This window comes from Sapajus apella, unplaced genomic scaffold (genome assembly GCF_009761245.1).
Source record: "Sapajus apella isolate SASKATOON/1434 unplaced genomic scaffold, GSC_monkey_1.0 scaffold26, whole genome shotgun sequence".
Taxonomy (NCBI): Eukaryota; Metazoa; Chordata; class Mammalia; order Primates; family Cebidae; genus Sapajus; species Sapajus apella.
The window spans coordinates 11,515,562-11,543,543 of NW_022436966.1; the positions used below are offsets into that span (position 1 = coordinate 11,515,562).

Below are 27,982 nucleotides of genomic sequence, written 5' to 3' on the forward strand. Positions count from 1 at the left end.
ATCTCTCAGTGGAAATTACAGGAGATAGGCTAGCATCCTATAAGGTTGGCAGTTTAACTTTTGGATGGCTGTATCTCATTCCAGGCTTTGCCAACTCATTAACTGAATAGGATCGATCACTCATATTTAATCTCTGCCTAATCCTTACCTATCGTCCTTTGTCCTAGAAAATTTAACTGTCTCCTGATTGCATGATGTTTTCGTTTGGGTTGTTAATTGCCTTTTTATATACACCTGTCTTGTTTTTCCAGCTAGACCAGTAGCTCTGATCCAATGTTCTATTACAAATATTTTGTTAACACCTCCTTTACTATCCTGAAATAAAATGCGTAGATAATATAACTTCCCACCCATATAATTTCAAAAAATCAATATATTATTCAGCCATAAAAGTGGAATAAAGTACTCATACCTGCTACAACATGAATGAGACTTAAAAGCAGGGTAAGTAAAAGAAGCCAGACATAAAAGGCCAAATATTAGACATCTCATTTATATGAAATGTCCAGGATAGACAAATCGATGGAGACTGAAAGTAATGTAATAGTTGCCAGAATCTCAAGGAGGGGCGAATGGGAAGTGACTGTTCATAGATAGAGAGTTTCTTTGGGGCATGATGAAAACATTCTGGAAGTGGATAGTGGTGATGGTTGCACAACTTTGTGAATATATTAAAACCCACTGAATTGTACACTTTAAAAGATTAGTTTCACAGTATGTGAATATCTCAACTCAATGACCTAATTGTAATTTAGCATAAAACTAAAAGGAAAATAATTTATAATATGTGTACACCTATACTAGTTGACTAAAAGACACATAAAGTAGCTAGATGAATGTATCTTTACATCTTTATGTAGAACCACCTGTGACTTCTACAAATGCAGATTGAGACAGGTGTGTGGTATTGGTGACTCCAGAGGGAGAACAGTTGCTTCTGGTAACATGATGCTCTGAAATGTAAACAACAGTTGGTAAAGTTTACAAGAAAAAACATTCTTCCCTCACTCTACAGTCATGGCAAAGCTGGAATGTTCTGTATATATTAATGCTAAACTAAAATGACATTATGTTTATATATAAAATGGAGTTTGATTTTAGGCTTAGATAATAACAAACATGTTTTCACCTTTATGAATGTACCCTGCATGGTAAGATGTCTTATATTTCTGACCTCTCTCCCACCTATGCCATTCCTACCCTTCCTTCAAAGTGACAACTGAGGTCAGGCACAGTGGCTCACATGTGTAATCCTAGCTCTTTGGAAGGCCGAGGCAGGTGTATCACCTGAGGTTGGGAGATCAAGACCAGCCTGGCCAACATGGTGAAACTTCATCTCTACTGAAAATACAAAAATTATTTTTCATGGTATTTCATGGTGGCACATGGCTGTACTCCCAGCTGCTCGAGGCTGAGGCAGGAGAATCGCTTAAACCCCAGGAAGTAGAGGTTGCAGTGAGCAGAGATTCTGCCACTGCACTCCAGCCTGGGGGACAAGAGCAAAACTCTGTCTCAAAGAAACAAAGTGACAGCTGAAATGCCACTTTCAAGGCAGTGACACACTGTTGAGAATCTACTCATCTAGACTGCTTTAATTAATGTTGATCCAGTAAAGACGTTTTGCTTTTTTGTTGTTTTGTTTTTTTCTTTTTGAGACAAAGTCTCACTCTGTTGCCTGGGCTGAAGTGCAGTGGCATAATCTCAGCTCACTGCAACCTCCACCTCCCAAGTTCAAGTGATTCTCCTGCCTCAGCCTCACAAGTAGCTGGGATTACAGGCACATGCCACCATGCCCAGCTACTTTTTGTATTTTTCATAGAAATGGGGTTTCACCATATTGGCCAGGCTGGTCTCAAATTCCTGACCTCAGGTGATTTGCCCACCTCGGCCCCACAAAGTAGTGGGATTACAGGCATGAGCCACGATACCATGCCTGGCTAGAGGTGTTCTTTATAATAGAAAAAATGTATTTCTTTTCCTAAAATAATTTCCTAAAAGGCAAATTCAGAGTTGCTTCCATGGCTTCAAGTAAACCAAACTTTAATTTGACAAACTATAGATTGTTTTACATGTACCTATAGAAGTTGCAAAGAATGGTTGGTGAAAAAGAAAAAGCATAACTGGGCTGGGCGCGGTGGCTCACGCCTGTAATCCCAGCACTTTGGGAGGCCGAAGCGGGTGGATCACGAGGTCAAGAGATCGAGACCATCCTGGTCAACATGGTGAAACCCTGTCTCTACTAAAAATACAAAAATTAGCTGAGCATGGTAGCGCGCACCTGTAGTCCCAGCTACTCGGGAGGCTGATGCAGGAGAATTGCTTGAACCCAGGAGGCGAAGGTTGCAGTGAGCCGAGATCGCGCCATTGCACTCCAGCCTGGGTAACAAGAGTGAAACTCCACCTCAAAAAAAAAAAAGAAAAAGAAAAAGAAAAGAAAAAGCATAACTGAAAGGGCGGCAAGCAGAAAGAAACAGGACTATTAAACACATAAGTTACAAATTACCCACCAGAAAGGCTGCACCTATTTATTTCTATGAAACCTTACTAACACTGGCATTTTTTTTTTATTTAATTTTTGAGACAGAGTCTCACTCTGTTGCCCAGGCTGAAGTGCAGTGGCATGACCTTGGCTCACTGCAGCCTCAACCTCCCAGGCCCAAGTTATCCTCCCATCTCAGCCTAAGTAGCTGGGACTACTGGCATACACCACTGCACCTGGCTAAATTATTCTTAATAACCTTTGCCATGTGATACATGAAAAATATTATCTTACTGTTTTAATTTGCATTCCTTAAATTTTGAAAGTGAATACCTTTTTACTATATTTATTGGCTACTTGTATTTCTTCCTATTTCCTTGTCCATTTTCCATAGGGGTTTCTGTCATTTCGGTGATTTCTTTTTTTTTTTTTTGGGACGGAGTTTCGCTCTTGTTACCCAGGCTGGAGTGCAATGGCGCAATCTCGGCTCACCGCAACCTCCGCTTCCCGGGTTCAGGCAATTCTCCTGCCCCAGCCTCCTGAGTCGCTGGGATTACAGGCACGCGCCACCATGCCCAGCTAATTTTTTGTATTTTTAGTAGAGGCGGGGTTTCACCATGTTGACCAGGATGGTCTCGATCTCTTGACCTTGTGATCCACCCGCCTCGGCCTCCCAAAGTGCTGGGATTACAGGCTTGAGCCACCGCGCCCAGCCCACTTCGGTGATTTCTAAGAGCTCTTTGTGAATAGAAATATTAATGGTTGTTACCTACATGCAACTACTTTCCCCAAGTTTATATAGTCAAACCTATCAACGTACATAGAAAAAGTCTGGAAGGTTATTCATCAACATGGTTATAGTATATACTTAGTAACTGAGGATGGCTCTCTACTTACCTGATTTTTCTAAATATCTACAGTGTAAATGTAATACTGTTGTAATAAAAAGTTATTTAATAAAAATATTAAATAAGTAGTATGTCCTAAAATAAAATTCTTTTTTGTAGGGGGACAGAGTCTCACTCTGTCACCGGGCTGGAATATAGTGGCGGGATCTCTGCTCACTGCAACCTCTACCACTTGGTTTCAAGCAATTTCTCGTGTATCAGCCTCCCAAGTAACTGAGATTCCAGGCACACACCACCATACCCGGCTAATTTTTGTATTTTTAGTAGAGATTTCACCATCTTGGCCAGGCCGGTCTTGAACTCCTGGCCTCAGGTGATCCATCTGCCTTGGCCTCCCAAAGTGCTCGGATTACAGGTATGAGCCACCACGCCCAGCAATAAAATTCTTTCCATGAAAGCTTTACAGGATATGTGTATTCTACATTACAGAGAAAAGCCAGGAATCTTGCTTTTTTAAAAAAAAAAAAAATGTGTTTTGGTCGGGCGCAGTGGCTCATGCCTGTAATCCCAGCACTTCGGTAGGCCAAGGCAAGTGGATCACCTGAAGTCAGGAGTTCAAGACCGGCCTGGCCAACATGGTGAAATCCCGTCTTTACTAAAAATACAAAAATTAGCCAGGCATGGTGGTGTGCACCTGTAATCCCAGCTACTCAGGAGACTGAGACAGGAGAATCACTTGAACTCAGGAGGCGGAGGTTGCAGTGGGCTGAGATCGTACCACTGCACTCCAGCCTGGGTGACAGAGTAAGACTCCGTCTCAAAAAAAAAAAGTGTTTTAATTTAAAATTTTTATTTTCCACATCCACTAAATAGGAATCAAACTTTTTTATATCACTAGATGCTTTCAGAATCTGATAAAAGCCTCAGACACTTTCTCCCCAAAATACAAACACACACCAAATGTAGCCTATAATATCTATGGGTTAATTTACCCCTCAGAAGTCTTTCTATAAACCTCCTAGTTTTCCATGGGTCCTGACTGTAAACTAAAAATAAAATCCTAAGCTTCCCACCAAGTGAACAGACCTCCTCTTGGCCAAGGGGACCCCAGAGAAACCTGAAAAATTATGTTTCCAGCCATCATAGGAAGGGAAGTTGAACATTCATCCTTCTACCTCCTTCCTTTCAGAGTTTAGACACAACCACTGACCAACATTAATGTTAAAATAGGGATCATAAGACTCTGTGGCAATAAGATACCATATTATAAACAAGACAGAAGGCCATGCAAGGCAAAGGTTAAGTCATGCCTGCAGGCCATCAGTCTTGCTGAACAAGTCATTTTGAGGCAATATATTGTGGCTAACTCTGACATAGCATCTTTATTTTAACTTAAACATTTCTGTCTTCTGACTCCAAGTTTTAGACAGAGCCTTACAACTTTAACCAGTTACAAATTAAACAATCTCTGAATCCACCTATAATCTGCAAATCCCGGCTTCAGCATATCCTGGCTTCTTGGACTGAACCAATGTATACCTTCCATGTATTGACTTACATCTTTGCCTGTAACTCCTGCCTCCCTGATGCATAAAACCAAACTGTAATCTGACCACCTCAGGACCACTTCCTCAAGGCTTCTTGGGCTGTGTTTTCCCCAGGCTGTGGTCAGTCATAATGGCTCAGAATAAACATCTAAAATATTTTACAGAGTTTGTTTTTTCTTTTAACATGACTAAGAACTCCTGAGTACTCCCAGCTCTAAAAACCTTCACAAGATGCCGGGCGCGGTGGCTCACGCCTGTAAACCCAGCACTTTGGGAGGCCGAGGTGGGTGGATCATGAGGTCAAGAGATCGAGACCATCCTGGTCAACATGGTGAAACCCCGTCTCTACTAAAAATACAAAAAATCAGCTGGGCATGGTGGCGCATGCCTGTAATCCCAGCTACTCAGGAGGCTGAGGCAGGAGAATTGCCTGAACCCAGGAGGCGGAGGTTGCGGTGAGCCGAGATCGCGCCATTGCACTCCAGCCTGGGCAACAAGAGCGAAACTCCGTCTCAAAAAAATAAAAAAAAAAAAAAAAAAACCTTCACAAGAAATACACTACTCTTTTAGGAGCAGGTGAAAATAAAGGCCAGGCACAGTGGCTCACGGCTGTAATCCCAGCACTTTGGGAGGCCAAGGCAGGCGGATCACCTGAGGTCAGAAGTTTGAGACCCGCCTGATCAACATGGTAAAACCCTGTCTCTGCTAAAAATACAAAAATTAGATGGGTGGGGTGGCACAGGTCTATAGTCCCATCTATGCAGGAGGCTGAGGCAGGATAACCTGAGCCAGGGAGGTTGAGGTTGCAGTGATCTGGGATCATGCTACTGCACTCAAGCCTGGGCAACAGAGAGAGACTCCATCTCAAAAACAACAACAACAAAACATTGCTATCATTATTTAACTCAAATGCATGCATAGAAGAGGCAAAATCTGCCACCATATTATCTAGGCTGGTGTCTTTGGCCAGACTGGTCTGGAACTCCTGACTTCATGCCCACCTCGGCCTCCCAAAGTACTGGGATTACAGGTGTGAGGCACTTCACCTGGTCCCTTTTTTTTTTTTTTTTTGAAACGGAGTCTCCCTCTGTCGCCCAGGCTGGAGTGCAGTGGTGTGATCTCAGCTTACCGCAATCTCTGCACCCTAGGTTCAAGCGATTCTCCTGCCTCAGCCTCCTGAGTACCTGGGACTACAGGCATGTGCCGCATGCCAAAGACACCAGCCTGGACAATATGGTGAAACCCCATCTCTACTAAAAATACAAAAAGTGGCCAAGCATGGTGGCAGGCACCTGTAATCCCAGCTACTTGGGAAGGTGAGGCAGGAGAATTGCTTGAACCTGGGAAGCAGCAGAGGTTGCAGTGAGCCAAGATCACACCACTGCACTCTAGCTTGGGTGACAGAGCAAGATTCTGACTTAAAAAAAAAAAAGAATGATGCAAACAGTATTGCTTAGGAAAATAGTGCTTAATGGTGGTCTCAATAATAAACTAATGCAGAGAAAAATACAAAATAACAATATTATCTTTGGAGTAAAACCTAAAAGAAAGAAGATACATACAACCCTCTCTTTTTTTCTAACCCTAACCAGTGCCTGGCTCAGTCCTATTACTGGGTGTCTAGGACATGGTGGGCTATTCATTGTAGAGAGAACCTTCATTTGGATGGCTTACAAAGTATTATTGTTTTGTAAAACCTATTTCACAAATTATTATGGAAATTATATAAGGCTATTCCCACATAAGCCTTACATCTGCTTGGATCTGATAGGAAAGTATTTTTTAAATATAGGAAAGTATTTTAAAAATATTTTTATCCTTCATTAGCAACAGTGCTTTCCGTATATAAAGAACTCTACACAAGTGTTTATGTTTTAATATTTGTTAAAATGCCATTCTAATGGAGAAATAATGTACATTAACACTTTCATGAAAGCCGATATTTAGCATTTCTTTATTGCCTAATCCCAGGAACAAAAATAATTCTAATTTCACAGGAAAGAAAAAAGTTTATGACTTGAAACATTTTGGATATTTAAAGCACGTCTCAAAACTTGAAGACTGTCCCAAGAAGTTAAAAATGGCATCTTCCAAATTCTGCTCTGTCCTTTACTGCTGACATGTCAACTCCTTATACTGATAGAACTCATAGAGTTTAATAAACCCCTAGAGATCATCTAGTTCAACCATCCTATCTTATAGATGAGGATAATGAGACCCAATGGATTTAAGTGGCTTTCCTTAGGTCACATAACTAGTAAGTAGCAGAGCTATTAATAAACTCAAATCCGGTATTTTCTACCCCAAAATTAATGCATGTCCATCATCACCCACTTTTTTTGTAATAAACATTTTTTGTTTCCAACATATTACATCAGTGTCTAAACAAATAACCATATAACTTTTTTTGTTTTGTTTTTTTGAGGCGGAGCCTTGCTCTATGACCAGGCTGGAGTGCAGTGGCGGCTCACTGCAACCTCTGCCTCCTGGGTTCAAGTGATTCTCCTGCCTCAGCCTCCTGAGTAGCTTCGACTACAGGTGCCTGCCACTATGCCCAGCTAATTTTTTGTATTTTTAGTAGAGACAGGGTTTCACCATGTTGGCCAGGATGGTCTCCATCTCTTGACATGATCCACCCGCCTTGGCCTCCCCAAGTGCTGGGATTACAGGCATGAGCCACCGGGCCCGACCAACAAATAACCATAGAATGTTTACGTGCTACTTGGGAGTATTCTGGTCCTCTGAGGAAAAGTTGGCCTCAGAAGTTTATTGATCTTCATTGCCTAGTGCCTATATATATAATATATATACACATACATATACATATACATATATATACATATACATATACATATATATATATATACATATATATATATATATATTTAAGACAAGGTCTCACTCTGTCACCCAGGCTGGAGTGCAGTGCGGTGGCATGATCTTGGCTCACTGCAACCTCCACTTCCCGGGTTCAAGCGATTCTCCTGCCTCAGCCTCCTGAGAAGCTGGGATTACACCCCTGGTTAATTTTTTAATTTTTAGTACAGACGGGGTTTCACCATGTTGGCCAGGCTGGTCTCGAACTCCTGACCTTAAGTGATCCTCTCATCTCAGCCTTCCCAAGTGCTGGGATTAAGGGCGTCAGCTACCGTGCCTGGCTCCTACTGCTGATATCCTAAATGTGTGTTAAAAAAACAACAGCCCCTTATGATTACAAGATTAACTACTTTTGAACATTTGTTTCTGAATCTACCACAGGCATCTGCACTTTGCAGGCGCTTAATAATTTTTAGTGAATATTTAACGAACCTCATCTCATAAAACCTCCCTACTGAAATATAGCGGTAACGGGAGACCAGCAGTTTAGCTCTTGGCTTCTGGTCCTTGTTCGGCATTAGAATACTGCTTCTACCTACTGACTGGTTTACCTTGGAGTTCAGTTCCCTCTTTGGGCTCCAGTTCCCTAACCTTCTAAGCAAAGGATTATTCTGAAGACTAAATGAGATAAAACATGTAAAGGTTTAGTACTGTGCTTAGCCGACAAAGGAATTAAATGATCGTTAACATTTACGGTCCCTAAGAGTCAGTGGCTATGTTATGCAGGAGACACTAGTGCAGATAAGTGGGTGGTGGTAAATAGACCTGATTTTGGCAGTCTGTCAAACCTCTACCACCCAGTATCAACCAATACCAGACAACCAACCTCGACACCTAAAGCAAAGGAAAACCTTCACTTATTCCAAATCTCCCTTTTCCGACTCTCTTTCAAAATGAACAAAACTGCATAAAATTCATGTCTATGTGGCCGGGCAAAAACAGTCTCCTGGAGTCCAACCCATGGCGCGGATAGGTGCAGTCGAGGTTAAAGGTGGGGACCTCAGGCCGGGTTGGAAGGCCAAGGAGGTCGGGACCAGCCTGGGCAACACGGCGAAACCCCGTCTCTACAACAAATACAAAAATTAGCTGGGCATGGTGGCGGGCACCTGTCGTCCCGCTTATTTGGGAGGCTGTGGCGGGAGGATCGCTTGAGCCTTGGAGGTCGAGGCTGCAGTGAACCGATATCGCGCCACTGCACTCCAGCCTGGGCAAACAGAGTGAGATCCTGGTTTAAAAAAAAAAAGTCAGGCGCAGTGGCTCACGCCTGTAATCCAGCACTTTGGGAGGCCAAGGGTGGTGGATCACCTGACGTTAGGAGTTCGAGGCGAGCCTGGCTAACAGTAAAATCCCGTCTCTACTAAAAATACAAAAATCAGCTGGGGGTGGTGGCGTGTGCCTGTAATCCCAGCTACTCTGAAGGCTGAGGCAGGAGAACAGCTTGAATCCAGGAGGCTGAGGTTGCAGTGAGCCGAAATCGAGCCACTGCACACCAGCCTGGGCGACAAGAGAGACTCGGTCTGGGAAAAAAAAAAAAAGAGAGAGAGAAAAGAAGGGGACCTCACAGCCGTGTAAAGTAGTGAGGAAATGCGGGTGTCCTCAGCACTCGCCTTTAAAATCGCGCGTTGTCATTGCTGCCTTGCGTAAAGGCGCCCCCGGTGCTCTTCATCCCTAGCGCCCCGGGCGGACAACCTCGCCAGCCCGGAACTCCTCACCAGCCCAGAGCTCTCACCAGCCCGGAGCACCCCGCACTCATCCACCTCACCCGGCGCGCAGCAGACAGCCTCCTACGTCACGCCAGCGCCGTGAAGCAAAGAAGGCCCCTTTCTCCGCCTCCGCTTTTTCCCGGCGCCGGTTTCTGGAAGCTTCGTGAAGGCAGTAGGCGCTTTCCGTTACTTTGTGGCCGGCCAGAATCCGGGTCCATCCGTTTTTCCCGAGCCCACGCAGACCCAGCCGAGTTTGCTATGCCTGAGAATGTGGCACCCCGGAGTGGGGCACCTGCCGGAGCTGCCGGCGGCCGCGGGAAGGGCGCCTATCAGGACCGCGATAAGCCAGCCCAGATCCGCTTCAGCAACATTTCCGCCGCCAAAGGTATCACTCTCACCGCCTGACTCGCGGCGCCGCGGGGTCGTGCTCTGCGCTCTCTTGCGCGGGTTTGGCTCATTTCCCATTCCTTCGGGTGATCCTCTCTTGTCCTCCCAGTAGAAGCAGCCCAATGGAGGGATTCTTATTTTTGTTTTTCTGCCGATGATTGCCAACCTGAAGTATGGAGGTCTTTGGACTTGACTCATTTTGCATCTTAATCTCCTAGTGTGTCATTCTGCCTTGTGCATCTTTCATGTTGGAGCCAAAAGCAGTTTAAAATGCCCAGAATTGCATGCAGCCTTCCCTAAGGATCCGACGCTTAAGGGCTGTCGCTTACCTGCCTATGGGAGCTGGTAGAATGCAAAATATCTTTCGGCTTTCTTATTCTTATTTAAAGAGCTATCAAATAAATTTCAATTGGCACCACTGTTGAGACAAATTGGGTGAACTCTCCGCGTCTAAATTGGGGCGTGGCTCATTGTACTGGGATGTAGGAACCGACATAAGTATCTTGTTTGGAAGTAGTTGCGGAAAGTTATGTGCTTATTTGTCGTCTCTGCATGTGCAGTCAGATATAGGCAAATTAAAAAACAATTGTTTTTTTGTAGAAGCGTGTGGCACACATTGGAAATCAGGAAGAGCATCGGTTTCATTCTCCTTCCATTACTTCATGTCTTAAGTGACGTGTGACCTCTGTGCCAAAGATTTCTTGCCTATAAAATTGAGGAGGAAAATGTTTGCTTTTTAGAGTTAAGATTAAAATAAATCGAGTTGATAGAAAAATCTGGAAGGAAAAGTCAGGACAGAGGCTTAGAGATCTTGCCAGAGTGTATATCGAGTATAGTATTTCTTTTGGATTGGAGAATACTGTTTACAAAAGAGGCGAGATGAGAAAGGTAGGTTGGGGTCAGATTTTAAAGGCCTGGTGTCCTGGGAAGTATTTGGCTTAATCTCCCTCAGCTACGGATCATTCTTTGTAGTCAACGTGTAGGGTTGCTGTGAGGATTCAGGAAGAAAGTATGTAAAGACCCATGTATATAAAGTGCACCTTACAAGTATTTGCAGTCATCAGCCCAAGTAACTGGGAATATGATGGTGCTAAGATAGGTAGGCTGGATGGAAGAAAAAGTAACTTGGGCCTAATGACTTGGAAAGGTCAGAATGGCCAGATTTAGGAGTCATTTCGAAGTTCAGGAGATAACATACCTAGAAATGAAGGTTTGTAGGATTAATTGTCTAGGGACCATAGTTGAAGCTTAAATTTATTAGATTAGGAACAGAATATTGAAAGATAAATTTTGGGGCCAAGAGAGTTTATAATATGACTGATACTCAACAAACAAGAAGTGGGAAATTTAGTAACCTTTGAAACAAAACTGGACCGAGAAATGAAACAACAGAGGAGGGTGTGCATTTGGGAAGGAAAGGCCACCTATATTATTTGTGAAGATGACCCCCTTATATCTTGAACTCCTAGCCTCAGGTAATCGCCCACTTCGGCCTCCCAAAGTGCTGCGATTACAGGCTTCAGCCACCGTCCTCGGCCAGATGTTTTATAACATACTGATGATGACCAAAAGCTTTGATGTGAGACTTTTGCTGTTTGTTGGGTTGGTTTGTTGAGATGGAGTCTCACTCTGTCCCCCAGGCTGGAGTGCAGTGGCATGATCTCTGCTCACTGAAACGTCTGCCTCCTGGGTTCAAGCAATTCTTCTGCCTCAGCCTCCTGTGTATCTGGAACTACAGATGCCCGCCACCATGCCTGGCTGATTTTTGTATCTTCTTTAGAGACGGAGTTTCGCCATGTTGTCCAGGCTGGTCTCGAACTTCTGACCTCAGGTGGTCTGCCTGCCTCAGCCTCCCAGTGTGCTGGGATTATAGGCATGAGCCACCGCACCCAGCCTTGTTGGTGTTTTAAAAAGAGTGTCTTGCTCTATAGCAAGCAATTCCATTGTGGTTTGTCCTTTTGGCGGTGTTAATTTTTGCTGTGTAGGCCACCTATACCCTGTCATGTTAGTGAACAGAACAAAAGTCTTTGCTCTCAGAGATTACTCACTAGACAGAGTAAACAAGTGAATTACATGTAAATTGAGCATTCCTAATTTGAAATACTCCAACATTCAAAACACTCTGGTCCTAATCATTTTGGAAAAAGGATACTCATCCATCAGTATCTTAGATCTAGACAGTCCTGTTGCTGCTTGTCCTATTTTAAGGAATCTAGGAAATAGCAACTCTCAGAGCTCCTAACTAGACTGTACTATTTTGACATCTAAAGGAAGATCAGATTAATCCTCATAATGTATTCTGCCATAACCTCATTACAAATATTAATGCTGTGTACTTTGACTAACAATAGAGTGACATGTTATAATTTAAAAGACGTTATGATTTAAAGAATTACTCTGTAAATTATTTTTAGACAATGAATTTTCTTCTGTGGACATCACGATTTGTTATGCACCATATCCTAATAAGAACACAGTGATCATTTGAGAGGAAAAATACTCAGTTCTTTAAGGAGCCTTGATTTCCCGTACTCCCAGCTATTCCGGGAAGCTGAGGCGGGAGGGTGGTTTGAGCCCAGGAGTTTGAGGCCATTGGGCAGCATAGTAAGACCCTGTCTCTTATTTAAAAAAAAAAAAAAGTCCTAATTTCTTTTTTTTCTCGCCCCTCCCCCCATCTGCAGCGGTTGCCGATGCTATTAGAACAAGCCTTGGACCAAAAGGAATGGATAAAATGGTAAATAATTGTGTTATTGAATGCTAATTGAGCACTGATGTTCACACTACAAGATCTTGATGGAGAGTTAGATGTGCTGTTTAAAAAGTAAAAAGCATTGGGTACCTGGAGTTGAGCGGCAGGAGAGATTGCTTCGGAGTCAGCAGGACTAAACTAAAATTCATATTTTAATACTTTTTAAACAATGAGAGTGCATACCCAAACATAGTTATCTATTATGTAGTTAAGTGGAAAGTATAAATACAGGTGTTAGGGTTTCCGTTTAGTGTCCCTTATGGATGTAACTTTGTATCCTAATGTGGGTCTCTGGGAGATACGACAATATGGAGGATCATCTGGATGATAAGCAGATTATCCTTCTCTCTGGATATTCGAAAATCAGTCTTTCCTTAAAATGCCATTGTCCTTTTTGTAGGACAAAAAAAGGAAAAAAGTTTCTGTGTTGTCTATAGGAAATGTGTTCACTGCATTGCATGGTGCTCCTTTAGGGTATCCATGGTAGAAATCATGTTTCTGATTAATGAGAAATTATTAAAGGTACCAGGTGCTTCTTTGTAATGTCTTCTTTTTTTTTTCTTTTGTGCGTGTCTACATTTCTTCACTTTTAGATTACTCTGCAACAAAGCCAGTTTTTTCTTTGGTAAAGTTGGACTGTTACTACATATTCTTAAATTACCATGCTAATGTAAGGGAATAGAATTCAAAATTAAGTACCACGCAAATAGAAATTAAATTTCTCTATTTTGAAATAAAAAGTTTAGTAAAACTGTTAAGGTGTCACATTGAAATATAACTTAAAATTTTTTTCTAGATTCAAGATGGAAAGGGTGATGTAACCATTACAAATGATGGTGCTACCATTCTGAAACAAATGCAAGTATTACATCCAGCAGCCAGAATGGTAAGTATAATTTTAGATGAGGCTTTTTTTTTTTTTTTTTTTAGTGTATTTGATATTTGGTAAGCAGTTAAATTTATTTGATCACATGATATTTAAGCATGATGAACACTTTTTATGCTAAGCAGTCATATTTTTAGGATACATTGTGTGCCTAACATTGTGCTTTTTGGTGTGACTTGATAATAAAACACAAATCAAACCAGGCGTGGTGGTACATGCGTTTAGTCCCAGCTACTCCAGAGGCTGATGTGGGAGGATTGCTTGAGCCCAAGAGTTTGTGGCTACATTGAGCTCTGATCACACCACTACACTCCATCCTGGGTGACAGTATAATCCCAGAACAGCTGGGCACAGTGGCTCACACCTTTAATCCCAGCACTTTGGGAGGCCAAGATGGTAGGATTGCTTGAGCTCAGGAGCTTGAGACCAGCTTGGCCAACATGCCAAGACCTTGTCTCTACTGAAAATGCAGAAAATAATAGCTGGGTGTGGTGGTGCACCCCTGTGGTCTCAGCTACTCAGGAGACTGAGGTGAGAGAATCTCTTGAGCCCAGGGACAGAGGTTGCAGTGAGCTGCGATTGTGCCACTGCATTCCAACCTGGGTGACAGAGCAAGATGTTGTGTAAAAAAAAAAAAAAAAAAAACACAAGTCACCATACTTGTCCATGGAAATGAATATTTTTCCTCTCAAATGATCGCTGTATTATTAGGATATGATACATAACAATTCACCATGTCCACAGAAGAAAATTCATTGTCTAAAAATAATCTACTGGAAATAGAGTAATTATTTTACTTCTTTTACCTTACACTTGTCTATGGAAATGTGGCATACACTTGAGGAATGAGGAGATTGAAAACAAATGCTACTTTTTTTTTTTTTTTTTTTTTTTTTAAACAGTCCTGGCTCTTTCACCAGGCTCCAGGCTGGAGTGCAGTGGCGCCATCTCAGCTTACTGCAACCTCCACCTCTCGGCTTCAAGCAATTCTCCTGCCTCAGCCTCTCAACTAGCTGGAACTATAGGCGCGCACCACCATGCCTGGCTAATTTCTGTATTTTAATAGAGACGATGTTTCACTATATTGGCCACGTCTTGATCTCTTGACCTCATCCACCTGCCTTGGCCTCCCAAAGTGCTGGGATTACAAGTGTGAGCCACCACGCCCAGACTGTGCTGCTCGTTTAGTACAAATTATTCAATGGATAATGGAAGAGAACAAAATAATTGTATGTAAAATAAATCACATCTAAATTTGCAGACATTTATTAAAAATAATGATTCAACTAAATATCAAAATAATTCTAGTGTCCAGTCATATGAGCAAAAACAAATGCATTAGAAATAAATTTCTATTGGCTGGGAGCAGTGGCTCACGCCTGTAATCCTAGCACTTTGGGAGGCCAAGGTGGGTGGATCACGAGGTCAGAAGTTTGAGACCAGCCTGACCAACATGGCGAAACCGCATCTCTACTAAAAAAATATACAAAAATTAGCCGGGTGTGGTGGTGCATGCCTGTAATCCCAGCTACTTGGGAGACTGAGGCAGGAAAATCGCTTGATCCTGGGAGGTAGAGATTGCAGTGAGCTGAGATCACACCATTGCACCCCAGCCTGGTCAAGAAGAGCGAAACTCCGTCTCAAAACAAAAAGAAAAAAAATAAATTTCTATCAAAAAAATCCCTTTAGTTATGTAAAGATGGCTTTCTAAATGAATTAGATTATGATTACAAGGGGTCTATTCAAATAAACCTGGCAAAAGACTCTTTATGGATATGATGATTCATGCCTGTAATCTCAACCCTTTGGGAGGCTGAAAACAGGAGGATTGCTTGAGCCCAGGAGTTTGAGACCATTCTAAGCAACGTAATGGGACCCCATCTCTATAAAACAAAAATTGTTTTTTAAAATAGCAAGATGGCCGGGCGCGGTGGCTCAAGCCTGTAATCCCAGCACTTTGGGAGGCCGAGGCGGGTGGATCACGAGGTCAAGAGATCGAGACCATCCTGGTCAACATGGTGAAACCCCGTCTCTACTAAAATACAAAAAATTAGCTGGGCATGGTGGCGTATGCCTGTAATCCCAGCTACCCAGGAGGCTGAGGCAGGAGAATTGCCTGAACCCAGGAGGCGGAGGTTGTGGTGAGCCGAGATCGCGCCATTGCACTCCAGCCTGGGTAACATGAGTGAAACTCCGTCTCAAAAAAAAAAATAAAATAAAATAGCAAGATGTGTTAGCACATACCTATAGCCTTAGGTACCCGGGAGGCTGAGACAGGAGGATTGCTTGAGCCCAGGAGGTAGAGGCTGCCGTGAGCCATGATTACACTCTCGTACTTCAGCCTGGGTGACAGAGTGAGACGCTGTCTCAAAAAAAAAATAAATAAATAAGTTTGATGCTCTAGTCTCATCTGGAATGCCCTGTTTCTTTGCTTCCAAGTCTATAGAGTATTCCTGATACAGCATTTTTGCTTTCTGATTAGAACTTCTGAGTACCAGGGCAGGGGGAGATTACAACCCACAACCTGAACTGGCGATCATATATTAGTCTTTAATTTTAAATGAAACCCAAGGTCAACAACAAATCAGAAAACAAGAATTATGCTGAATCCTCAGATTCTGTTTGTGATGCTGGTGTGATCATTTGAATTAGGTGTTACTGGATTCTCTCATTTCTCATTGTGCAACTTGGCATGTTCTGTTCACTTAGCTGGTGGAGCTGTCTAAGGCTCAAGATATAGAAGCAGGAGATGGTACCACATCAGTAGTCATCATTGCTGGCTCTCTCTTAGATTCTTGTACCAAGCTTCTTCAGAAAGGTGGGTAGGATGTGCTTTATTACTGAATAAAGAAAAGTTTAAAAGAACAAACTTAAGGAAAAGCCAGGTTATTGTAAGTAATATGGGATTTAAGATTTGATTTGGAATAATCTTTTTACCAAGAATTTTTAAAGTTTTAGATTTTGCTATATTTGTGATAGTAATTAGAAGAAAATTTCCTTTGGCTTCTGATATTTGCTGGGCTCCTATTTGAATGGAAATCAAATTTTTCCATTCAAAAATGACTGGTAGTAATATTACCAATCTTAGACTCTTAGGAAAGATGATTTGGGAGAGAAAGTCAGGCTTGTCCTTACTTTAGTAAATGGTGTTTAATCATATTAGTGACTTTTCAATTACTTAACTCTACTTATTATGTAGACTTGTGATATTTTGAAAAGTATCGGCCAGGTGTGATGACTCATACTTGTAGTCCCAGCACTTTGGGAGGCTGAGGCTGGCAGATCAGTTGAGCCGAAGGAGTTTGAGACCAAACTGGGCAACATGGCAAAACCCTGTCTCTACTGAAAAAAAAAAAAAAAATTGCCAGGTGTGATGGTGTGTGTCTAGTCCCAGCTACTCAGTAGGAGGATCGCTTGAGCCTGGGAAGTGGATGCTGTAGTGAGCAGAGATCAGGCCACTGCACTCCAGCCTGGGTGACAGAGTGAGACCCCGTCTCAGAAAGAAAGAAAGGTATAAAATTTGGTTTTTAAGTATGTAATTGATCTATTTTAAATTAGATGGAAGTAAATTATTAGCCAGTTAGTAGGTTATTCAAGCCACCATTTTTACAACTGAAGCATACCTTTGTACTTAAGAATAAATTTGGCCGGGCGCGGTGGCTCAAGCCTGTAATCCCAGCACTGTGGGAGGCCGAGGCGGGTGGATCACGAGGTCAAGAGATCGAGACCATCCTGGTCAACATGGTGAAACCCCGTCTCTACTAAAAATACAAAAAATTAGCTGGGCATGGTGGTGCGTGCCTGTAATCCCAGCTACTCAGGAGGCTGAGGCAGGAGAATTGCCTGAACCCAGGAGGTGGAGGTTGCGGTGAGCCGAGATCGCGCCATTGCACTCCAGCCTGGGTAACAAGAGCGAAACTCTGTCTCAAAAAAAAAAAAAAGAATAAATTTGTGCTTGCTTTGACATTAGTAAAAGTAGAAAAATTTTAAGTCATGTCAAATGTGTAGTTTACCTGTTATAATTAGATAACTAGGCTTTCACAAATGACAGGGATTCATCCAACCATCATTTCCGAGTCATTCCAGAAGGCCCTGGAAAAGGGAATTGAAATCTTGACTGACATGTCTCGACCTGTGGAACTGAGTGACAGAGAAACTTTGTTAAATAGTGCAACCACTTCATTGAACTCAAAGGTGAGACAAGCACTAATGGATAGTTGTCAAATTAAAGTGTGTTATTCTATGATCCTTGATGCTATACAATACATAAAAACTAAGTCTCAAGAAGCAGTAACGGATAGTGGTCAAATTAAAGTATGTTATTCTATGCTCCTTGATGCTATATAATACATAAAAACCAAGTCTCAAGATTGACTGGATAACTATTACAATCTGTGTAACTGAATTGGTTTAAGTAAGATTATGAGAAGAAATGAGCCATGAGGCTAACAAAGGAATTAGAATATTTAATGTATACTATATCCATTTCCAATGCATTGTAACAGTGTTTTGATAAAGCTAGATATTTTAATTTGCCTGTTAGAAACCTTTTCATCTACCAAATCAGAAAGACTGCTGTAGGATCACTAGTAGTATAGCTAATTTTTATTGAATACTTAATATGGTAGGCGTTGTGGTAAATTTTTTACATTTATTATCCTCTTCAAGGCCTTCAGGTAGTCGTATCCCCATTTTATAGAATAAAAGAGTAGATCTAGAGAAGTAAGTTATCCGAGGACCACTAACAGAAAGAGCTGAGATTTGAACCCAGGACAGGCTGCCCATCGTGGTCCATCCCTTAACTAATACATATGCTGCTTTTCTTAGTTACCAAACTTAAAGGGGTGTTGTACTTTTAAATTTCTTTGGAGTTCATGTCACTTGTGTTCTGTAATGTTCTGTGTTTATCCCTCCCTCCCCCTAATCATTTTTCCTTTTTTTTTTTTTTTTTTAAAAAAAAAAAAGGCAGTATTGGGCCGAGCACAGTGGCTCACGCCTGTAATCCCAGCACTTTGGGAGGCCGAGAAGGGCAGATCATGAGGTCAAGAGATCAAGACCATCCTGGCCAACATAGTGAAACCCCGTTTCTACTAAAAATATAAAAATAAACCAGGTGTGGTGGTGGACGCCTGTAGTCCCAGCCACTCAGGAGGCTGAGGCAGAATTGCTTGAACCCGGGAGGCGGAGGTTGCAGTGAGCCCAGATTGCAGCAGAGCGAGACTCCGTCTCAAAAAGAAAGCAGTATTTAGTCCATAGATTCATTTTGTTTGAATGTTAGACAGTGTTAGGGACACTAAGTGATACTGTTGGATGTTCCCAGAACTAATATAATTAGTATAGTGTAATGGTTACAAGCACTAGTCATAGAGTCTAGACCGCTTGTGTTTTTTCAGTGCTGACTTCACGACTTAACTAAGCTGTTTGTTTGGGCAAATGACTTAACCTCTTGGTTTCAGTTTTTCAGAGAAGATTGAATGAGTTAATATGTAAAGTTCTAAGACTACTGCCTGGCATATATTAAATGATTGATAAATGTTAGCAATTTTTATGAGTGCCTCATCAGGAATGTACATACCTAACATTAATGTCTCATAACACATTGATTTTAGATAGGAAATATTCACATTACGCTTTTTTGATTTCCAATAAAACTGATATTCTACAGTCTAAGCTACTATATTAATAAAAGAAAAAAGCAAACATACATGTTTTTATTTTGTACCCCTGATGACACCCTAAATGGAAAAGACAGTTTATGGGCTGTCTTCTCATGTGTGTTTACCTCTTCCCACCCAAACCCTATTGCAGAAATTATTAGAGCACTTCTTAAGTATCTTTGTCATAGAAAAATTAAGACTTATTTCTACTGTGAAGGTAACCTTATTTTTTTTTTTTTTTTATTTTTTTAAATAATTCTAGGTTGTTTCTCAGTATTCAAGTCTGCTTTCTCCAATGAGTGTAAATGCAGTGATGAAAGTGATTGACCCAGCCACAGCCACCAGTGTAGATCTTAGAGACATTAAAATAGTTAAGAAGCTTGGGTAAGCATCTCTAATTACAACTTGAATAAAAAGTTGAAAATGAGCATAAGATTGCCAAAAATAAATAAGTTAAAAACACCTAGATGAAAGTCACAAAGCTCTCTTTTCTCTTTTTGTTTTTGTTTTCGTGAGAACTTGTATTACTATGGTAATCTCAAGATTTTGTTTATATTATGATAGTAAGTAGTGGATCAAAGAGATCCAGGAATGGGGCAATAACAAATGTTAGTTGTTAGCACATTTTATTGAACTGATGACTTTTAATTTGTTAACAAAATGTACAGATTTCCACTCCCCCTTAACTACCACCCTTCCTTGTTTTCTCTTTTTTTTAGTGGGACAATTGATGACTGTGAGTTGGTGGAAGGGCTGGTTCTCACCCAAAAAGTGTCAAATTCTGGCATAACCAGAGTTGAAAAGGCCAAGATTGGGCTTATTCAGTTTTGTTTATCTGCTCCCAAAACAGATGTAAGTAGAAATGAAATTGGTTCCATTTGTGCTTAACCTTTTAATAATCCAGGCATTTGTTTTTTAAAAACAGTGAATACTCCTAGTGATTTAAAGCATAGATCTCAAAAGAATTATTAGAATTGAGACAAAAACAGAAGCTGTTGGTGCTACAGATGACAAGTCTATATCCTCAGTTTGGATATTGAAATTGAAAGCGGCCGGGCACGGTGGCTCAAGCCTGTAATCCCAGCACTTTGGGAGTCCGAGGCGGGTGGATCACAAGGTCAAGAGATTGAGACCATCCTGGTCAACATGGTGAAACCTCGTCTCTACTAAAACTACAAAAAATTAGCTGGGCATGGTGGCGTGTGCCTGTAATCTCAGCTACTCAGGAGGCTGAGGCAGGAGAATTGCCTGAACCCAGGAGGCGGAGGTTGCGGTGAGCCGAGATCACGCCATTGCACTCCAGCCTGGGTAACAAGAGTGAAACTCCGTCTCAAAAAAAAAAAAAAGAAATTGAAAGCTAGCCGATTGTAGCCCCAGCTGCTTGGGAGGTTTAAGCAGAAAAATTGCTTGAACCTACGAGTTTGAGACTGCTATTCCATCACTTGTGAATAGCCCCTGCACGCTAGCCTGGGCAACATATTGGGACCCCATCTTTTCATTGTCATCATTGTTGATTTACAAATTCACACAGATTAAAGATGGATCCCATCTTTTTTTTTTTTTTTTTTTTTGAGACGGAGTTTCACTCTTGTTACCCAGGCTGGAGTGCAATGGCGCAGTCTCAGCTCACCGCAACCTCTGCCTCCTGGGTTCAGGCAATTCTCCTGCCTCAGCCTCCTGAGTAGCTGGGGTTACAGGCACGCACCACCATGCCCAGCTAATTTTTTGTATTTTTAGTAGAGACGGGGTCACGTTGACCAGGATGGTCTTGAGCTCTTGACCTTGTGATCCACCCGCCTCAGCCTCCCAAAGTGCTGGGATTACAGGTGTGAGCCACCGCGCCCGGCCCGCACCCCATCTACATTTTTTGGTTATAAAAAAGTACTTGCAGAAAAGTAAGACAGCAGTGTATTTAGTTGAAAGTAAAAGACCCAAGTTTGGGGCATATGTCTTTCCAGACTCTTTCCTATGCATGTCTGTTTAATTTATTGCTTGGTATAATTTTGGTTGAATTTCTCCAGTACGTAGTATTTTCACTTAAAAGTCATCTACGTTTAAACTTAAAATATCTTACAATGCAAATTATAATGTTCTTTTTCTGAACAGATGGATAATCAAATAGTGGTTTCTGACTATGCCCAGATGGACAGAGTGCTTCGAGAGGAGAGAGCCTATATTTTAAATTTAGTGAAGCAAATTAAAAAAACAGGATGTAATGTCCTTCTTATACAGAAGTCTATTCTAAGGTATGGGGCTATTTGTTTTGTTCATCTCTTAATGATAAATGATTTTGGATCTCCACTAGCAGGATTTTTTCTGATAAAATACTTGATTTACTCTAAATTTTTATTTCTTAAGGGACAACTCTTAGATGAAACGAAATGGGAGAATTTTTATTTTAAAAGCACAGAGATAAAGTGTTAGGCTTAAATATTGTACCATTATTTGCTCAGACCAAGGGAAAAAATGGTGTAAGTATAAGTTCAGAGGCATGTGGGAAAAGCACTTTCAACAATTACATGACTTGTAAATGTAAAACAATATAGGTGTAATTTTCTTAGCTAAGTAAATGCCAGAAAGTTGTGTTTTGGCTTTTTTAAAAACCTGTTTCTTAATTAGATTATTGGCTTCAGGGTGGAGCCTGTAAGGAACAGGGCCAAGAAAGCCTGCCGTTTTTGTTTTTTGTTTATTTGTTTGTTTGCTTGTTTGTTTTGAGACAGTGTCTCACTCTGTGCCAGGCTGGAGTGCAGTGGTGTGATTTTGGCTCACTGCAACCTCCGTCTTCTGGGTTAAAGCGATTCTCCTGCTTCAGCCTCCTGAGTAGCTGGGACTACAGGTGTGCACCACTACACCCAGATAATTATTGTATTTTTAATAGGGACAGGATTTTACCATGTTGGCCAGGCTGGTCTCAATCTCTTGACTTTGTGATCTGCCCGCCTCAGCCTCCCAAAGTACTGGGATTATAGGCGTGAGCCACTGCACCCAGCCTAAACTACGCTTCTAATAGCAGTTTTTAAAGAAACATTTGAGTTGGGTAAACCACCAGAAATCTGCCTTTTTTTTTTTTTTTTTTTTTTTTTTGGCAGCATTATTATTCCTTGTAGTTACAAGCTAGAAAAGCATTATTACATTTTGATAAAAAGTGGGTTATCTTCCCTTTCAAATGTGGGATGTATAATCTTTCCTAGACCAAGGTATCCTAAACATCAAGACTTGTTTTTTTAAAAAGCCAAATTTGTTGCAGAATTAATTAGCTAAAAGGGGAATTTATTTAAACATCTATGCAATTCGCTTGCCTTGTCATTTAGAGGTTGTTTTCCAGGGAATGCTCTGTGCATAGTCCATAGATGAAAAGAATTTTCTAAAGTTTGAAGAAATCACTCTTTTTCTCTCTTTTTTTTTTTTTTTTTTTATTTTGAGACGGAGTCTTGTTCTGTCTCCCAGGCTGGAGTGCAATGGTTCTGTCTTTGCTTACTGCAACCTCTGTCTTCTGGGTTCAAACGATTCTTCTGCCTTAGCCTCCAGAGTAGCTGGGATTACACACGTGTGCCACCACACCTGGCTAATTTTTATATTTTTAGTAGAGATGGGGTTTCACCATTTTGGTTAGGCTGGTCTTGAACTCCTGACCCCGGGTGTTCCACCTGCCTCAGCGTCCCAAAGTGCTGGGATTAACAGGCGTGAGTCATCAAGCCCGGCCAATATTTTTTTTCAAATAGACACATTCCCATGTATTCCATTAATATGCCAGAATATACTCTGGGTGTTCATTTTATTTGGTCTTTGAAGAGTCAGAAGACTTGGTTCTAATCCCAGTTATATAATAGCTACTGAACTTGAGTAAATTGTCCCCCAAACTCAGTTTGCTTATCTTTGTAGCAAGGATACTAGTAATACTTCCCTGTCTATTATCACAGAGTTGTTAGATTATTCCCAGTAGTTCATGGGGAAGTGTAAATTTGTGGAGTCTGAATCAATACTTCTAAATTCATAAAGTACTAATAAGCTTTTAGTTACCAAGATGTGCTCATTTATTATGAAAAATAAGGCTAGGCACAGTGGCTCACGCTTGTAAACCCACCCAGCACTTTTTGGGGCCAAAGTGGCAGGATCACTTGAGCCCTGAGTTTGAGACCAGCCTGGGCAACATAGGGAGACCCTCTCTCTATTAAAAATAAATATGTGTGCTGGGTACAGTTGCTCATGCCTGTAATCCCAGCAGTTCGGGAGACCAAGGCGGGTGGATCACTTGTGGTTGGGAGTTCAAGACCAGCCTGGCCAACGTGGTGAAACCCCATCTCTACTAAAAATACAAAAATTAGTTGGGCATGGTGGCACGAGTGTAATCCCAGCTACTTGGGAGGCTAAGGCAGGAGAATTGCTTTAACCCGGGAGGCAGAGTTTGTTTGCTGTGAGCCGAGACCGTGCCATTGTACTCCAGCTGGGCAACAAGAGCGAAACTAAGTCTCAAAAAAAGTCAAAGGCCGGGCACGGTGACAAACGTCTGCAATCCCAGCACTTTGGGAGACCGAGGTGGGTGGATCACAGGGTCAGGAGATCAAGACCATCCTGGCTAACACAATGAAACCCCATCTTTACGAGAAATAGAAAAAATTAGCCAGGCGTGGTGGCACATGCCCACATGGGAGTCCCAGCTACTCATGAGGCTGAGGTAGGAGAATCACTTGAACCCAGAAGGCAAAGGCTGCAGTGAGCCAAAATTGTACCACTGCACTTCAGCCTGGGCTGCAGAGTGAGACTGTGTCTCAAAAAAAAAAAAAAAAAGTCAGTCAAAATAAATAAATAAATGGGGGAAAAAATAGTGGCCTAGTTATCTCTTGTGTGTGTTACAGTGTCATTGAGGACAGAGTACATTTTAATACTGGAATTGTACTAAAATTTCCCATAGAATTGGAAATCTTAATTTTGAGCTTGTGAACTTAGTAAACTAAAGCATTTTTCTTCACAAATAATGGGATGAGCCATTTAAAAAAACAGTAATTAAAACCTTAAAGGATTTGAAGAGCAAAAGTTTTCTTTTAAACCTAGCATTGACATAATGACTGATTTTGTATTTTAGAGATGCTCTTAGTGATCTTGCATTACACTTTCTGAACAAAATGAAGATAATGGTGATTAAGGATATTGAAAGAGAAGACATTGAATTTATTTGTAAGGTAAAACATTAACATCTGTATTTGTGGAAAATGTCTAATAGTCAGATAAATGTTGCCTTAATTTGTGGATTTGACTATTTTTTCCAGACAATTGGAACCAAACCAGTTGCTCATATTGACCAATTTACTGCTGACATGCTGGGTTCTGCCGAGTTAGCTGAGGAGGTCAATTTAAATGGTTCTGGCAAACTGCTCAAGGTAACAGTATTATACTTAAATTTTTATTTGCTTAGGTTTTGGATGTGAGGTTTTTTAAATCCTTCAGATACTTAATTTGGAATTTATTTAATGAAGATTACAGGCTGTGCCAGCCCTGGAAAAACAGTTACAATTGTTGTTCGTGGTTCTAACAAACTGGTGATTGAGGAAGCTGAGCGCTCCATTCATGATGCCCTTTGTGTTATTCGCTGTTTAGTGAAGAAGAGGTAATGTCATTGTTACGTTATTTAACGTTTTGAACATTAAAACTACTATATTCTATTTTTTAAGATGTAAATAATAAATTATTAAAAATAACTTTCTGTTGGATAAAATAAGCTAAAAATATATTTATGAATTTCAGGGCTCTTATTGCAGGAGGTGGTGCTCCAGAAATAGAGTTGGCCCTACGATTAACTGAATATTCACGAACACTGAGTGGTATGGAATCCTACTGTGTTCGTGCTTTTGCAGATGCCATGGAGGTCATTCCATCTACACTAGCTGAAAATGCCGGCCTGAATCCCATTTCTACAGTTACAGAGCTAAGAAACCGGCATGCCCAGGGAGAAAAAACTGCAGGCATTAATGTCAGAAAGGTAATCATTTAATCTCTAATATAGAAAATGTTGATTAATATTAAATATTACAAGCTTTATAGTTATCTGTTAAATGGAAAGCTTTGTAATGAAAGCATTATCTTGGATTTAAATACGAGGCCTGCTGCAGGGTAATTAATCTGTGCCATTGAGTGAGAAGGAATATGTTGACACCTTAGGTGGGGGGAGTATTATTTGTTCATTAAATCTGCTACTTACTGACTAGATTTTAGTGAGTTACTTAGTCTGTCCTCAGTTCCCTTGGTTGTAAAAACAGAGATGACTAATAGTTCCCTCATAGGCCTGTTGTAAGAACTAAATGTATTTCTAGTGAACAAGCTCTTACATAGTTGGCATATGGTAAAGACTGTATTAAAAAATCATTGCCCTAGTTAGCATGAGCTAGTGTAATTGTGTAAAGTTATCACATAGTAATAATACCAGTTTTTATTAATGTTTTATTGAGGAGACAAATATTACATGATGGGAAAGAACTGACAATCCAACATGATACTTTCTGTATGGTACAGAACTCCAAAGGATGGAACTGTTTGTTTAGGGAGGGCTTTATGAAGATGCACTTTTGGTTGGTAGGGGATGAGGAAATTCCAGATGGTAAGCAGTAGTTTTTCAGGTGAGAAGGACCAAGCATTTCTTCACCTGGGTACAGCTGGGGCTATATGTTAGTGGTATGGTGGGCTTTAGGTTGGAAAGATCAGATAAAAGCAATTAATAGGCCAAGCATGGTGTCTCATGCCTGTAATCCCAGCACTTTGGGAGGCCAAGGAGGGCAGATCACCTGAGGTCAGGAGTTTGAGACCAGTGTGGCTAAGATGGCAAAACCCATCTCTACTAAAAATACAAAAAAAAAAAAGCCAGGCTCAGTGGCAGGTGCCTGTAATCTCAGCTACTTGGGATGCTGAGGCAGGAGAATGGCTTGAACCCGGTAGGCAGAGGTTTCAGTGAGCTGAGATTGTGCCATTGCACTCCAGCCTGGGCAACAGAGCCAGACTCTGTCTCCAAAAAAAAAAAAAGAAAACCTATCACTAGTATCACTAGAATGAGGAGGCCCTTAATTATTGGGCCAGACTTTTTTTTTTTTTTTTTTTTTTTTCTTCCCGTAGTTGGGATCCACTAAAAATTTCTTTGAGCAAGGGGCTAAGGATATGAAAATATTTTAAGAAGGGAAGACTGGAGGCAAGGATGCCTCTTACAGACCATCAGGAGCAATCCCAGGATAAAGGGAAGTAGGATGGTGCAATGAATAATTTAAGGTGGAAATAGACTCGAGTAGACCAGGGTTGGCCTAATTCAGAATTAAAATTCAGATATGATTTAAGCATTAAAGATAACGACTGATCATTTGGCTAATTTTGCTGGTATTGTAAAAAAGCGATACTTAGAAGAAGTTGTTTTTGAGTTAGGATTGGGTGACTACAGCATTAATTCAGTTTTTCCAATTTTTAGTTGAAATACAACCCACAGTGTAGAGAAAAGCTTAGTAGAGTATCATATTCTAACATGCCTAGACAAAGGGAAAACTAGATTTGATAAGGTCTTGAAGTTCACTGGTACCCATATGGCTGCTGGTGTATATTACTACAAACACTAAAATGTGCTGATTTGACTTGCAGGGTGGTATTTCCAACATTTTGGAGGAACTGGTTGTCCAGCCTCTGTTGGTATCAGTCAGTGCTCTGACCCTTGCAACTGAAACTGTTCGGAGCATTCTGAAAATTGATGATGTGGTAAGTATTTCCAGGTTGCAGATTTTCTTAGGAGGTCAAAAAGGCATATATTTTTAAAAGTTTTTTTGGTGGTGGTTTTTGTTGAGACAAGAGTTTTTCTTTGTCGCCCAGGCTGGAATGCAGTGGCACAATCTTGGCTCACTGCAACCTCAACCTTCAGGGTTCAAGCGATCCTCCTGTCTCAACCTCCTGAGTAGCTGGGTTGAGCTAATTTTTGTATTTTTTTTTTTTTTTGTTATATTTTTGAGACGGAGTTTCTTTCTTGTTACCCAGGCCGGAGTGCAATGGCGCGATCTCGGCTCACCGCAACCTCCGCCTCCTGGGTTCAGGCAATTCTCCTGCCTCAGCCTCCTGAGTAGCTGGGATTACAGGCACGCGCCACCATGCCCAGCTAATTTTTTGTATTTTTAGTAGAGACGGGGTTTCACCATGTTGACCAGGATGGTCTCGATCTCTTGACCTTGTGATCCACCCGCCTCGGCCTCCCAAAGTGCTGGGATTACAGGCTTGAGCCACCGCGCCCGGCCTAATTTTTGTATTTTTAGTAGAGATGGGGTTCATCATGTTGGCAAGGCTGGTCTCAAACTACTGACCTCAAGTGATCACCTGCCTCAACATCTGAAACTGCTGAGATTACAGGCATAAACCACTACAGCTGACCATTATTTTTTTAAAGTTTTCACTTTTGATAAATATTTGCTAGTCATTAAGATGACGGCAGTTCATACTTAATACAGTTTTTCCTCACCTGTAAAAATGGGGATAATTTTATTAATTTTATTGCCTTAAACATTTTCCAGCCTTAAATTTTTGTCATTACAAGTTTTGAAACCTAAGTTTTTCTCTTATCAGGTAAACACTCGATAACCTGGATAATTGACCAGCACTATTATGGTCACCAGTATTGTAGCTGGAGTGGAAGCAGGTCGCCTTGGTGTTCCTTGTTTGGAAGATTATTTCCTCTGAATTCCTGGGCTTGGTCTTCCAGTTGGCACTTGCTTGAAATTGTATTGAAACAATTTAATGAAAATATTAAATATTTGGTTTCAAAAGGCATATTGATTTATTTTCTCACAATACTCTGTTATTCCTGATGCTTTTCAAAAACGTATAAAAGCATAAAA

General features: G+C 41.2%; 1 protein-coding gene across 2 annotated transcripts; it reads left to right on the forward strand.

Annotated features, from left to right (window-relative positions):
- Nucleotides 1-23: 23 nt before the first annotated feature.
- CCT4 (chaperonin containing TCP1 subunit 4) lies at nucleotides 24-27,982 on the forward strand. Of its 2 annotated transcripts, none has more exons than XM_032292009.1 (14): nucleotides 24-44; nucleotides 12,523-12,575; nucleotides 13,387-13,476; nucleotides 16,186-16,294; nucleotides 17,528-17,670; nucleotides 19,396-19,517; nucleotides 19,853-19,985; nucleotides 21,240-21,379; nucleotides 24,217-24,313; nucleotides 24,401-24,511; nucleotides 24,608-24,738; nucleotides 24,876-25,110; nucleotides 26,745-26,858; nucleotides 27,711-27,982. In XM_032292009.1, the coding sequence occupies exons 2-14, from the start codon at nucleotides 12,564-12,566 to the stop codon at nucleotides 27,723-27,725; spliced, it is 1,452 nt and encodes a 483-aa protein (XP_032147900.1). In that variant the 5' UTR covers nucleotides 24-44; nucleotides 12,523-12,563; the 3' UTR covers nucleotides 27,726-27,982. The 2 variants fall into 2 exon arrangements, with proteins under 2 accessions (XP_032147900.1, XP_032147899.1); XM_032292008.1 differs by lacking the exon at nucleotides 24-44 and adding an exon at nucleotides 9,542-9,839.

What these genes read in the sequence shown, in the direction of transcription:
- CCT4 (XM_032292008.1), top strand. Translation starts at nt 9,713, where the DNA reads ATGCCTGAGAATGTGGCACCCCGGAGTGGGGCACCTGCCGGAGCTGCC. An exon ending in CCACTTCATTGAACTCAAAG is followed by an intron (nt 17,671 to 19,395) that starts GTGAGACAAGCA and finishes AAATAATTCTAG; the next exon opens with GTTGTTTCTCAGTATTCAAG. An exon ending in GTTCTGGCAAACTGCTCAAG is followed by an intron (nt 24,512 to 24,607) that starts GTAACAGTATTA and finishes TATTTAATGAAG; the next exon opens with ATTACAGGCTGTGCCAGCCC.